The 15733-nt window shown below is 37.8% G+C and overlaps 1 protein-coding gene across 1 annotated transcript; it reads right to left on the bottom strand.

Moving 5' to 3' along the window:
• Positions 1–3571: 3571 nt before the first annotated feature.
• On the bottom strand, positions 3572–15670 carry LOC109105195 (glycogen synthase kinase-3 beta-like). Its single transcript, XM_042740577.1, has 10 exons — positions 15289–15670; positions 11447–11634; positions 10250–10333; positions 10017–10127; positions 9768–9898; positions 7742–7946; positions 7563–7658; positions 6878–7064; positions 5330–5407; positions 3572–5206 (listed from the first exon to the last, which is right to left on the bottom strand). Exons 1-10 carry the CDS (start codon positions 15461–15463, stop codon positions 5139–5141), a joined length of 1323 nt encoding a protein of 440 aa, XP_042596511.1. The 5' UTR covers positions 15464–15670; the 3' UTR covers positions 3572–5138.
• Positions 15671–15733: the final 63 nt, after the last annotated feature.

The raw sequence follows: 15733 nt of genomic DNA, 5'->3' as shown, positions 1-15733 counted from the left end.
GGCTATACATTTTGTAGCCTACATCTGTTTTTTCCAGAATGTTTCGGACATCTCTAACTCTGTATGCAACCATTTATATATATATATATATATATATATATATATATATATATATATATATATATATATATATATATATACAGGTCCTTCTCAAAAAAATTAGCATATTGTGATTAAAAGTTCATTATATTCCATAATATAATGATAAAATTAAACTTTCATATATTTTAGATTCATTGCACACCAACTGAAATATTTCAGGTCTTTTATTGTTTTAATACTGATGATTTTGGCATACAGCTCATGAAAACCCAAAATTCCTATCTCAAAAAATTAGCATATCATGAAAAGGTTCTCTAAACGAGCTATTAACCTAATCATCTGAATTAACTAATTAACTCTAAACACCTGCAAAAGATTCCTGAGGCTTTTAAAAACTCCCAGCCTGGTTCATTACTCAAAACCGCAATCTGTCAGCTGTCCAGAAGGCCATCATTGACACCCTCAAGCGAGAGGGTAAGACACAGAAAGAAATTTCAGAACGAAAAGGCTGTTCCCAGAGTGCTGTATCAAGGCACCTCAGTGGGAAGTCTGTGGGAAGGAAAAAGTGTGGCAAAAAACGCTGCACAACGAGAAGAGATGACCGGACCCTGAAGAAGATTGTGGAGAAGGACCGATTTCAGACCTTGGGGGACCTGCGGAAGCAGTGGACTGAGTCTGGAGTAGAAACATCCAGAGCCACCGTGCACAGGCGTGTGCTTTTGGACCAGAAACAGCGGCAGAAGCGCCTGACCTGGGCTACAGAGAAGCAGCACTGGACTGTTTGCTCAGTGGTCCAAAGTACTTTTTTCGGATGAAAGCGAATGTTGCATGTCATTCGGAAATCAAGGTGCCAGAGTCTGGAGGAAGACTGGGGAGAAGGAAATGCCAAAATGCCTGAAGTCCAGTGTCAAGTACCCACAGTCAGTGATGGTCTGGGGTGCCATGTCAGCTGCTGGTGTTGGTCCACTGTGTTTTATCAAGGGCAGGGTCAATGCAGCTAGCTATCAGAAGATTTTGGAGCACTTCATGCTTCCATCTGCTGAAAAGCTTTATGGAGATGAAGATTTCGTTTTTCAGCACGACCTGGCACCTGCTCACAGTGCCAAAACCACTGGTAAATGGTTTACTGACCATGGTATTACTGTGCTCAATTGGCCTGCCAAATCTCCTGACCTGAACCTCATAGAGAATCTGTGGGATATTGTGAAGAGGAAGTTGAGAGACGCAAGACCCAACACTCTGGATGAGCTTAAGGCCGCTATCGAAGCATCCTGGGCCTCCATAACACCTCAGCAGTGCCACAGGCTGATTGCCTCCATGCCACGCCGCATTGAAGCAGTCATTTCTGCAAAAGGATTCCCGACCAAGTATTGAGTGCATAACTGAACATAATTATTTGAAGGTTGACTTTTTTTGTATTAAAAAACACTTTTCTTTTATTGGTCGGATGAAATATGCTAATTTTTTGAGATAGGAATTTTGGGTTTTCATGAGCTGTATGCCAAAATCATCAGTATTAAAACAATAAAAGACCTGAAATATTTCAGTTGGTGTGCAATGAATCTAAAATATATTAAAGTTATATTTTTATCATTACATTATGGAAAATAATGAACTTTTATCACAATATGCTAATTTTTTGAGAAGAACCTGTATATATATATACAAACCGAATTGCATGATTTAGTACATCATAACATTGATTATAATTGTATTATTTGCTTTATTATACAGTTCATAAACAAGATTTAACAATATAGATCTGCTGTGAATGTCATTAGAAACAAAAAATAAATAAAAAAGACCTGTAATTTTACTGTTGGATTTATTTTATTCATTTTGCATTCTTGACATGAGATTAAAATAATTTAAAAATCAGTAATTAAAATCTGATTAAAATTAAATGAAAATAATTTCATAATCACATTCAACCCTTTTACATTTAGAAGCTTCAAAGTTTATAGCCACTTACAGAGGATTTGTAACAGAAAAACGGTTGCTTTTGTTATGAGGTTAAAGAAATTAAACGTGTTCATTAATGATAATCACATATGTACAGGCTTATGTATTAGATGGAAAAGGTTAAAGTCCTTTAGTCAAACATCAATTGCCAATAAAGTCAATGTTTCATTAATATGCCATATATTATCCATACAGAATCCATTTAGATTACATACAGCAGTACAAAATCAAAGCTAGGGTGCTTTGCGATTCTTTGCTCAGACAAAAGAATTTCAAGGTAATTAGTGATGAGACTACAGAAATGATAAAGTTTCTTGAAGTTCAAGTCAGAAAGGTGACTGGATATCTGCCCGTCTGAAACAAACACTCCATTAGTATTCAGTGTATGATGGCTCAGTGGCTTATAGAGTAATCAAACTAATGCCAAAGGACTTGAGCTGAGGTCTCCGTCTCCTCTAATGAAAAAGTAAGGTTATATGACTTCTAGAGTGAATAAAGAAGTGGCTACAAATGTTAGGCCTATTTTTTGTCATAAAGTTGTAATGACTGCACTTTTTAAAAAAGAAAAATTTAACATTTTTATTTGTTGACTTGAAGAAAAATGATTGCAGTAAGTGAGATAAGACTGAAATGATTATAAGGTCAAATCAACACAAGCATTAACATTTTTTCTTCATGATTTAATTTCTTATCACCACCTTCTAATCTGTACTAATTTACAAATGTTATTATCTAATCAGAGTGTGAACAGAGGTCAACAGAGACTTCCAGAACCTCCTGATTGGCTTTTATTGTCAGGAGCTTTTCAGTGCACTGCGATCAGTCTAAACACATAGTTGTGCTGAATTGAAAGTCTACTCAGAACTGAACATCTGGTGCCATTATTCTTTGAATGTCAGGCAATGCAAATGTCCTACAATCATACAAATGCAATAAGGCATTTCAAATTCTGACCCTCAGCTGAAGCAGTGAGTTGAGAGGAAAATAAAGCAACTGAATTTTGAAGGATGTTCAGATTCTGAATCCATGAGGACCCCCACTGGTGATCAAAAACATTGGTGTCTCCAACCTGTTGATCTTTAGAGAGCATTTCTATATTCCTGTCCTTTAACAAACACCTAAACATTTGTTATTGTATTTTTTTAAACCTAATTTTCAGAAGCTACGTCCACCCTTTAACAAACACAGGGTATCTGCATATTTTAAGACAACAAAGTTGAAAACAATAGGAGTATTATTGGCAATTATTAAAATAATTTTGATTAAAAGATATGGTTAAAATACAGTAATATTGTAAATTGCATTCTTGCTGAAAAAAGTATAAATTTTTCAAACCTACTTTGTTTTTATTTTATTTTTTATAAATGGTGTTATCAGGCAACAAAAATATTAATTTATTTGAGCCTTTTGAAAATCTGCCCATTCATTTTAAGACTTCAAATTGTTTTATCCATTTTTTATACTATTTTAAATACTTACAATTTTTTATGGCCTTTACGGTTCAAAAATGTATCAACAATTGGATAATCAATGGTAAATAAACAATTTAACCCACAGAGACATTTGATAACTTTATTAATGAGTTTATTATTTATACCAACAAACAAAAACATTGTTTATCTCTCCCTCTCTCTCCCTTTAACCGTTCATCTTTTCACTGATGGGCCGAGCAGCCTGTGTGTGGTAGTGTGTGTACCTGCCCTTTCCAGAACATTCCGTCAGACAATATTCCAGAGTTTGAGATATGAACGTTACACCAAATGACATCACACACAAACCCCTCCCCCATCAGATTGTTAAAAACAGAATCAGACAGCAATACAATAAATAAAAGGATCAGAATTAACACTGATGAGGAGAGGGGAAGGGCAGGCAGGCGGGCGGGCGGATGAGGAGAGAGAGTAAGAGAAAGAGACTGAGAGAGATCAGGTAAAAACAAAATTTTGATCAGTTTTGTCTTTCTCCCCGGACGCAGGGAGAGGCTGGATGTAATGTTATATACAGTTGTATGATGAAGGGATAGGAGGAAAGAGGGAGAGAGAGAGAAAGAGAGAGATAGAGACCAAGAAAGGCTGGTTTCCGCTCATACCAGCACTGCTCCACTAGAAGAGAAATCTAATTACAAGGACAACAGAATAACAATAACAAAAATAACAAAATAAAAGGTACATGGCATTTACATATTAGCAATGAGAGAGGAGGGGAAGATAGGAAGGATGGAAGAGGGGAAAGACAAACAGCTCCAGTCTCATTTGCTAAGTGTTCATGTTGTGTGTGTCTTGTAGATGAACATCAGCTAAATCCACACTTAACAGGCATGCCGATGTATATAAACACACACGTGGCATAGACTCCATAATGCACAACAGAACAGCTGACATAGCTAGTGATGAGACAGACCTACCAGCTACATGTGTGTGTGTGTGTGTGTGTGTGTGTACATACACAAAAAAAAAAAAAAAAAAACTGAGCACTTTTTACAATGAAACTGACAAAACCCCCAGATAAACCTGGTCTCGACTTCTCCAAATACTCTCCTTAAAAGAAATTAAAACAAAAAGAGTGCAATGATTATTAAAATTGACATTCGCACATAAAGACACCCATTTTCATCTCTGCGAAGAGAAACAGCACATCCCGACACACAAACACTGACATCTCACTCTCGCTGCATCATAAAACCCATCGTAGTCCTTGCTTTGTGCAAGAACTCCTAAAGAAAGCTAAAACTTATCACTTTAAGAGCAAAATTTTATTTAAATGAGCTCCACATATTGTTTAAAAGTCAAATGGATGGTACCAGAGGCAGAGAGCAGTAACTGTGCGGTGCTCTTCATGCCACTAGGGGGCACATGTGCCCTAAGCTGCCCTTCCCAGTCTTTAAATCAAAACATGACAATCATCATACTAAATTTAAATCAACCTCATTATCTCCTCCTGTGATGACTGACGTCATTAATCTGGACATCACACACTTCTTTCATCATGACGACACATGACACGAGGTGACGAGTGTGCGTGCTTGTGTGTTTGTGAGAGAGAGACTGTTTGGAGCTGCTTTTGGGAAGGAGAGAAGAATGAGGAAAAAGGGATGAGAGAGGGGTGAAAACGTCGCAGTAATGCCAAGAGAACAATTAGGTGTTGTTGCTCAGGGGCCCCGGTGCTGAGCTAGACTGGGCTGGACCGTCTGAACCGCTGCCCTCTGTGAAGACACACACACACACACACACACACACACACACACAGGACATGTGGATTCACAAATGCATACGGACTGACAGGAAGGGTAAATCAAAGGCATTTGGTATGTATGTGCGATCTGTACCGTGTGAGGCAGGTGTCGTCTGCGAGCGAGCATGGGGAGGAATGAGAATGGAGTTCAACTGTGGTTGGATAGACAGCTCTGCAGGGGGGTGGGGGAGAAAGACAAAGAATTAGCCATCAATATCTAAACCTAAAAAGCTTTTTACTTGCATCACAGGATGTGAAAGCAGTAGAATTATTACCTATATATAATCATAAATTTGATGCATAGGTTATGACGAGATCAAGAAAAAAGGTGGTGATTAACAAAATGTACCATTTTACCCACTATTTGCAGAGATCCAGACCAAAAAATGGACTAGGGAACCACTGGCTCTTAAAATGACATTTTTTAGCTGGCAGGTTACAGAATCACTTAATATAGATGGCGCTGACATTTTTGCCTAAGCTCACTTTTCCAGATTCACTGCGAGGATCTACTGCAGTGGGGGAAGATTCAAATGGCAATGCATCAAATCATAATTTCTGCAGTACGTTGTTCCTATACACACTAGAAGTATAAATACATTAAAGTGCACTTCAGCTCACTGAGTGGCCAGTTTATAGTTTCCTGCTTTTTAACAAACAGACATGACCATGAGCTGTGTTTAAGGGACACGCTGATCTCAAAAGCCTCTGCACACTATTACTATAGTGAATTACATGTAAAGTGAAACTATTTAATGTAAAATAATACAATGTTTAAGTTATATGTACTTGAGGTGTAAACACTGCCATTCAAAAGTTTGGGGTCAGCAAGATGTTTTTGAAAATAAGTCAATACAGTAAAACCAATAATATTGTGAAATGTTTACAATTTAAATGAACTGTTTTCATTTTAATACATTTTAAATGTAATTTATTCCTGTGATGCAAAGCTGAATTTTCAGCAGTTATTACTCCAGTCTTCAGTGTCACATGATCCTTCAGAAATCATTCTAATATGCTGATTTGGTGCTCAAGAAACATTTATTGCAAGCTGGTATGATGTTCAAATCGTGAATTAATTACGAACTGGTTAAAATTATGCTCAAGCTTCAATCTAACACTTACTCACCGAGCAGAGTCATTTTTGATGAACCAAAAACCATTGGTCTGCTGTGTTTACTTTTAGGTTCATTAGACTTAAATCAGTCTAATTACTGACTGGTTGTTCATTTGACAACGTGTAGTTAAGTTAAAGACACCCTCACTTTACAGTAATGAATAGTATACCGATTTAAAAATGGTAACAAAAATTTTTTAGCATACATATAAGGCCAAGCTCTAAGGCTAAAATAAGCACCTTGTTTTTTGTGCTGAGTTTTGTAAATGCTTTTTACATTGTTTCGTTAAAGAACACCTCAGATCAGACACTCACCAAAACACACTTGGGTAAAATACTGTCACAGGCATTAGACAAAATAAGCTCTTTAGATACAAGTACCACCTCAACATACTAAACCGTAAGAGTTTTTCTAACGTGTGCAAGATAAAAAGACAAAAATATAGAAAGAGAGAGCATGAGCCTCCGATTACTCAGACGTGGCTGAATCTGAATAGAAGTGGCAGTTCTTTCAGTTCAACTCACCCACAGGGCTGAAGTTGAAGAGTTGGGGAAGTTCACGGCCATTAGGCAGACGGGCATTCGGCTGGCGCAGCTCGTCAAAGAAGGCATGTGCACAGGCCTCCAGCGGAGAGAGCCGCGTCACCGGTGTGTACTCCAACAGACGAGAACACAATGAGATGGCTTCAGGAGGGGTTCTCGGCTTAAACACCTAACAAACGCACAGAATCCCAGAGAAATGTCACATCTGACAAACTTAAAAATGAAAGACCAGTTTAAAAATGAATCAGCCTAAACAATGTTAGAGGGCCAAAATCGTTGTCCGGAACAGTGGCGTTAATCTAGCGCTGATCAGATGGCATGTTTGGACTGTGTCAGCATCTATTTCATGCAAACAATTTGGATAAACCACAGGTAAACATGTCAGCTTTGTGGACAACGGCTGGTTGTTTAGTCTATGTTTTTTTTTAGCTGATGTATGAAAAAAAACAGAATAGAAATGTTTAAATGTAACTCAGTTGCTATTTGAAGTGTTCATTATTAAATGCATTTGATTAATAAAACCTATTTTTATTTTTGGTTTTCAGCTAAATGAACAATTTTGTTACCAAAGTTACTTTGGAGCATCACTAGCTTCCCCTTCTATAAAGTCCTAAAATGTTTCATTCTGTGAGATAACTGTGAACTATCACAGCAGCAGGTGCTTTACCTTCGTCCAAGGGTGTGCTTTGATCTGTGGGAATTTAAACTCCGTGTAGTTGGGGTTCATCTCTCGGATCTGTTCTCTTGTCGGGGTCCCCAAAACCTGCAGAGGTTGGACAGAGTGAGAATTAAGACTCGTGTCTATGCTTACTCTTCAAAATACAGCAATGTAGATCTTCCACTCACCTTGATGATCTCCACTAGCTGGTCCACTCCACTGTCACCGGGGAATATGGGCTGTCCCAGAAGCAGCTCTGCTAATACACAGCCAGCTGACCAGATATCAATGTTGGATGTGTAATCCGTGGCTCCAAATATTAGCTCGGGAGCGCGGTAATACCGCGAACAGATGTATGATACATTGGGCTCCCCACGAACTAACTGTTTTGCACTGTAGAGATCACACAATAGAAGGTTATAAAAATCTTGTAAAAAGCAATGTAATTAGGGCTGTGCAATTAATTGCATTCGATTGTCATGCGCATCTCATCAGTAAAGCCGGTTCCGTGATTAGTAGTAAATCACCATCACCTGCTTTCAGATTGAGCGGCTTTCACTAAACAGAGCCGTAATTCAATGACAAACTAGGCAATAACGCGTTCGAAATCGAATGCGATTTATCTGCGATTATGAGAACGATTTAATTCACAAGAGAAAACAATGGTTGAATTTATAAAAATTACCCCGTTCAAAAGTGTACATACACTTGACTGTGTTGATACCTGAATGATCCACAGCTGTGTTTTTCTTGTTTAGTGATAGTTGTTCATGAGTCCCTTGTTTGTCCTGAACAGTTAAACTGCATGCTGTTCTTCAGAAAAATCCTTCATGTCTGACAAATTCTTTGGTTTTTCAGCATTTTTTGTGTATTTGAACCCTTTCCAACAGTGACTCTATGATTTTGAGATCCATCTTTTCATACAGAGAACAACCAAAGTCCTTTTAAGACAAATCATGTCACTCGGTGACCATCTTTGAAACGCCTCTCAGGCATGCAAGTCCAACTCCTATCTCTTTGAATGGGGAAACATCAAATTCTACAAAACTGTTCACTAAGCTTACAATTAAATTTCATATTTGAAATCACCAAAGAAATCTGACATGTTGTTACTTTTGCTCAAATAGCATTATAAAAAGTGTATTTTTCAGGCTAGATCAGCCTGTGCAGTCCTAAGAGCACGTCTCAGAACGCTGACTGTTTCTATAGCAACCGGGACGCGCTGACTTTACTGATTAGCGATTGGCTCTTTCATTCAGAAGGCAGGGCTTCCTGCGATTGAGCGGCCATATTGAGCGTTGCATTTTTCCCCATTAAAAACTATACAAGTGACACGTCTTGGGTATTTTATAATCTTTGGGACAACTGAGGGACTCATATGCAACTATTACAAAGGGTTCAAACGCTCACCGATGCTCCAGAAAGAAACACAATGCATTAAGAGCCGGGGGGTGAAAACTTTTTGAACTTGAAGATCAGAGTAAATTTAACTTATTTTGTCTTCTGGGAAACATGCAAGTATCTTCTGTAGCTTCTGAAAGGCAGCACTAAATGGAAAATATATGCTATTTTGGACAAAATAAGAAAAATGTACACATCTTCCTTCTGTTTAAAAGTTTTCACCACCCAGCTCTTAATGCATGGTTTTTCCTTCTGGAGCATTGGTGAGCATTTGAACCTTCTGTAATAGTTGCATACCACTCCCTCAGTTGTCCTCAGTGTGAAAAGATGGATCTCAAAATCATAAAGTCATTCTTGGAAAGAGTTCAAATACACAAAAATGCTGACCTGAAGGATTTTTCTGAGAAACAGCAGGCAGTTTAACTGTTCAGGACATACAAGGGACTCATGAACAACTATCACTAAACAAGAAAAACACATTTGTGGATCATTCAGGTAATAACATAGTATTAAGAATCAAGTGTATGTAAACTTTTGAACAGGGTCATTTTAAATGTATATTTATGTAAATGTGTATTATTATAAATATCTTATTTTCTCCACTAAACTATATGTAAACGTCTTTTATGTGAAATATCTTATTCAGGTCCATACTAAATAAAAAAATAACATGCATTTTGTATGATCCCTCTTATTTTGTTAAAATAAGTAACATTTTTGCAGATTCTGTAAGGTGTATGTAAACTTTTGACCCCAACTGTATGTGGGTGCGTTTCAAATACATGCCACACAGAGAAGCATCAGAACACACACCTGCCAAAGTCACACAGTTTGAGTACAGCTGTGTCTGGGTCCACCAGGAGATTCTGTGGCTTTATGTCTCTATGGCAGACGCCTTGGGAATGAATATATGCCAAACTGCGAAATAACTGATACATATACACCTGAGAAAGAAAGACAGATTGTGGGGGAGGAAAGAGAGAAAGAGATGTTATTGTTTATTGTACATGTACATATGAATGGGCACAGTAGCAGCAGTCATGGGTCTACACAGAGACGTACTTTGACATAGATAATGGGGATGGTGGTCTTGGACTTGTTGAAGTGGCGTGCCACCCTGTACACAGTTTCTGGTACAAAATCAAGCACCAGATTTAGATACACTTCATCTTTCTGAGGAGAAAAAGAGAGAAGATTGTTCAACAGAGATTACATTCTTCAAAAATATATTATTCACCATGACAAATTAACATCACTGGGAATATAAAAACTCAAAGGTTGGACAGAAAAATAACCTTTTCTCCACTGGAGTAGAAGAAGTAGCGTAGCCTGACAATATTACAGTGGTCCAACTTCCTCATTATCTGTAGCTCACGGTTCTGCGGAGAAAGAAATTAAGTGTAAAGGACGGTAAAGTCAAGGCATGAAAATCAAACATCCATCATATTTAATGCATTCATCTGTGGAAGTGTTTCTCTGACTGTGCAGCCTATGTAAAACTAGTGCTGCATATATTACATATTTCATTAAACATACAGTTTGCAAGCAATGCACACTTCGAGGTGGAAGGCCGTGCCTTATCCTGTCTGTGAGACGCTACACATACTCATGATTCAGTGTTTTCACACTCAGAGTGCTTCATTTACATTTGGTATTAGCATGTTTTTCGGGGCCGAGATGAGACATATTGCCATTTAAATCCTTACAGGTTTGTGGGGTGTGTTTTAATAACATGCATTGCGAGTGTGAAGTATTCCAGGCTCACATGTGAGTAATTTCAAGCATTTCTGGCTGCTACAAATTATTATGCAAGAATGAATACAGAATGAGGAGATTAAAAAAAAAAACTGTAAACTACATATAGAAATACACAAATCATGACAAATATATTACACTAACACTACAATACTAATTGTATATTCTAATACAGTCCTAAAATCGAATAATAATACATATTACATCGCAATTATATAATATTTCAGTAGAAAAACAGTGACTGAGAAGTGGACTGATAGCCTATTACAACTAAAGTGGATCAAAAAGAGATCAGAGTCAAAATTAATGCAATTTTTTTGTTAGGGCTGTTCACTTTTGAGTCAGTCTGAAAGAGGTTCAGGTCTTCTGAGAATGTGAAGAGCAACATTTCCTCCAGGCAGTAGAGGACAAAACAACTGGAGTCATAAGGCAAGTTTGTAGTTTATGAACACACCGATGAACTTAAAAGGGGGTGTTTTCAATGTGATCTTAAGCCTTTTTGTTCTTTTAGCTTTGATATCCAAGCAGAAGCAACATGAGATATTAAATGTTTATCACTGGTCTAATCGCAATGACAAAAAGAAGATTCCAACATGATTGTTGCAGCCATATTTAAAGGGCCTGTAGCATTACAAGTGAAAACATTTCATGTTGGAAATGGTTTTATGCATTTTAGGGTTTTTTATTATGATACTGACATCAGTTTGTACACAATCAGGTTCTCTTACTCATCTTACCTTAAACCTCTTATCCTGAAGCACCTTCTTTATGGCCACCATCTCCTGGCTGTCAATGAGTCGAGCCTGGTACACCACTCCAAATGAGCCATTCCCGATCACCTTGATGTCTGTGTACGAGACCTCCTGAGGACGGTCCGGACCCTGCCCTGGTGTGGCTACTACCGTTGTTACTTTCCCACTATCCCCTAAACACACAACAAAACAAGTGTTTGTTTTTTTGTTTTTTACACAAAAGGCTTTGACTGAAAGATCTGACTGCTCAAAAGAATGAAGATTTAAACCACAGGAGTCAGTTTTCCCCGTGTATGACCTGAACGAATGCTGTCACATATTAAACACTACTTCTGTACTCAATGTGATAAAATTACAAAAAGGACATCCTCAAAAACAGTGACATCCATCTGACAATTAACAGTCATTGTTTAATTCCGGTTTAAAAGGGGTTGTTCAGCCCTAAAATGAAAATTCTGTCAGCGTTTACTTACGTCACTCATGTTGCATTCCCCTCATGTCGCTTCAAACCCATAAGAAATACGATCATCTTTGGAAAACAAATTAAGATATTTTTAATCAAATCTAAGAGATTTCTGTGCCTCCTGCAATTTAATCCAAGTCCGCTGATACATGATCGCCTAATATGATGAACAGATCTATTTTAGGCTTTTATTCACATATAAACATTAATCAGCCAACAGCAATATTTGGTGATGGAAGCTCAAGCATGCTTTCTTGCTTGAGGTGTAAGCACCAATGAGATGAAGGCAAGTGTGGCTGAGCTATTTATGTCCGCTGATCTATGTTTATATGTGAATAAAAGACTAAATTAAATCTGTTCATCATATAAAGCAATCACGTCTCTTCAGAAGACTTGGATTAAACTGCTCAATTCATATGGAATTGTTTTTTTTTTTTTTTTTTAATCTCTTTACAAATGTTTTATAGGGTCAAGGGTAAAATGACAATTTTCATTTTGGGGTGCACTAACCCTGTAAGTAAGAGACTGAAAAATGCATTGGACTTACTATTTTATTGTAATATTTCAGTTTTTCTACTAAACTGTTTTTGTAATATCAGGTGAATTACTGCATTTAAATTGGTATTACATTTGGCTGGTCTCTAAATCTTAGCTTATATAACAAAAGCAGAATCATACCATTGTGTGAACTAACAAGTGAATTATAAAAAAAATATATATTATTTTTTAAATATAATTATTTTCTCTGTATTTTTATTTCTGCCGTAGCTTCTGTCAGGAGTACTGGACCAGTGCATGACACTGACTAAAAGAGTTACTTTTACCTTTGTTGCCTATACACATTATTAGTGTCAAACTTAGCCTTTCTGAGGTTAGTGATAATCAAGTGCATTTAGATCTGTCCATCCAAAACAAAAAAGTAACCCTGGAAAATAACGTAATATGTCTGTGATAACACACAGCATTTTGAATAAATTGTCAGAAGCAGAGCGCTGCTGTATTCATTTTATGCTGCAGGATTGCTGGTGGACACGTTCCTCATGGTAAAAAAAAAAAAAAAATCGCTGGAAATTAATGCTCTGACAGTATTAATTATGAACCTACCATGCAATTTCAGCTGAGAAAAACATGAGTAACAGTTCTAAACAGCTGCTGAGTGTGGTGATTTGAAAAGACAAGTCACATGCAACATTAATGGTTATTTTGTGGTGCCTTGCATGCATTTTGAAGCATGAAATCACAGTTCCTCACTGCATTGGAATTGGTGAGCGGCACATTCTTTAAAACTTCTCCTTTCACACTCTATGGAAGAAAGTCAATCAGGTTTAGATCGACATGAGAGGGAGTAAAACATGAGATATTCCTCAAAACTACTCCTGAATGCCTGAGAGATCTTTATATTCAAAAGACACGAAAACATTAAAGCAAAAAGTCTAAACCCAGCATTAGATCTTTTTGAACTCATCTGTGCCCTCTTATCCAGCATGCTATGCCTGTTTGCCTCTCCGTCTGACAGGTGTTAATAGTAATCCAACACCCGTGTTTAGATGCGTGTCCAAACACAACAGAACAAGAGCTTATCACTAGGAATAGCAGAAACACCCTTAAGACTGTTTGAACACGGGTGGAGTCTACTAAAGTCTGACCACATTTCCACCTGTGGCCAAGAGCAGACCTGAATAATGGGGATGCCTGGAGACAAGCAGAGCCCTAGGGTGTTTTTTTCCGTCAGGTGCTGTCACTTTAGATTTAGACAAGAAATGACAGATTCACCAAAACAAAAGCTTTGTTTTATTACACGGCAAAACTTTATTTACCAGATCAAAGCAGAGCAGACAGCTGTTGTCATGCATGACATAGACAGTTGCTGCTATTGAGAATTTTTCTTCAGAATAACAATGCTTCAGGTGGGATGAGAAACACTGTGGATAAGTGGCTTATTTAAATAGCCACCACACAAAATGTCATTTTTAATGGCAATTTTTGGATGCTGCATAACATTTTTTGGAAAATGGGCAAAAATCATTACATTTGAGATGGATACATTTTTATTCAAGAAGGCAAGCTCATTAACTGAGGATTATTACAGAATAATTTGCTACATGTGCATAAATGTCTCACGACTTTTTCACAACCAGTCATGTGACTGAATAATTCTCTCAGAGTAAAAAAAAAAATAGAAACAGAATCTGAAATGCCAGAGTCTGCTATTAAAAAGACTGTGTCTAGTATGATCCTACTATAAAAATAATGTATTTGCAAATAAAAATTTAAAGACATACATTACACATTATGCAAACTATGCATTAATGACACACAAAATGTATCATGTTTTTATGTGAGAACAAATATCAGCTGAAAAATAGGACAAAAACAGCAATGATTGTTGTGTTGTAACTACTGGTTCAAGGTTTCTCGTGGGTTACAGTCGTACATCCACCCACTCCATCTCCCCTCATTCCTAGTAATAACACCCATCACCATTCTTATGGAAATCCAGCAGTCAGCACCAGTGTAGATAAACGCTGCTGCCAGCACTGCAGTCACTGAGAATCATTTTTAGAGCACCAAATGAAGAGGTTTATGCCTCTAGGGAAACCACTAGTTTTCACAGGAGTAGCCCAACCACAAATTTACATTGGGTCATTTTTCCTTTATAGGAAGGAAGTGTTTGTACTCAAAGCTTTGTGATGATCTGTTAGATTGCGAGCAGGAAGGCTGGGTCGTTTAACATTACATTAATAATAATAATAATAATAATAATAATAATAATAATGTTATAAATACTGATTATGATATGTCTCCTTTAAATATGTGGACACCCAATTTGGCAATCTTTAGGCAGGTTGAATTTGATATTAAGATTATTATTAAAGACATTTCCGATGCGACTACATGCATCCAGAGTCGCACATAATGAAATGATCCAAATCAAACGCAAAATTGAAGATACAGTCTGTTAGATGTCGCCGGCAGGCTAACTGAGCTTTGTTACCAAACGAGCACATCCTCAATACCGCGACGTCTAAACATCTAATAAAACAAGTACCATCATTTTAAAGAAGGGTTCAAGGTGGTCAAACTGTGACGCATTGGTATCGATCATAAGAGATGCGTTTAGCCTGTGCTCTTATAAAGGATTGTCGAGCTAATGAAGAGCAATCAAAGCCCTTGATCCGTCTACAAAAACAATCTCACGTTAGCTTAGCCAGTTAGCCGCCTAAAGTAGGTTAACGCAATCATGGCAAAATAATCTGACAAATTAATGAACAGCAGGCTACACGGTCCAGCACTTGGGCTTTTACTAGTCTACTAATATCACATTTATTGGGATTGTCGTGTGATGTCATTGAATGATACTCACTGCCCAGCTTTAGGTTTCCGAAACCAGACGAACTCCCGCCTGAGGCCTGCGCGCCCCCCGTCTTTCCTGAAGAGCTTCCGCCAGCGACGGCTGATCCGGCAGCGGCTGAAGCAGCTCCCGGGACCCCTGGAGGCTCAGCAAACGAGCTAGTCCTGGGCCGCCCGCTGCCGCTCATTTCGGGTTGCAAATGTGCCAGAGCGGGGGTAAACTGTGCCCGTAGACTGGCCCAGGCGCGTAGTGGATATGTCAATTTAAACTATAATAATCGTTAAAAAAATATTAAGATTGCTGAACTATTCTATCAATAGCAAACTGTGCGCCTCCTCTTTCTTTCTCTGTGGCTGGGCAACTAGAGCTGACGCACAGCGACGCTCTTTGCGCATTGTTTTCTGGGTAATGAAGTTCAACAACGCTCTCACGTGCATAGATCCTGCAGCATTACCGG

The sequence above is a fragment of the Cyprinus carpio genome, chromosome B16 (assembly GCF_018340385.1).
Source record: "Cyprinus carpio isolate SPL01 chromosome B16, ASM1834038v1, whole genome shotgun sequence".
Taxonomy (NCBI): domain Eukaryota; kingdom Metazoa; phylum Chordata; class Actinopteri; order Cypriniformes; family Cyprinidae; genus Cyprinus; species Cyprinus carpio.
The sequence above is the reverse complement of the archived record's forward strand: the minus strand, read 5'-3'. Positions and strand labels throughout refer to the sequence as shown.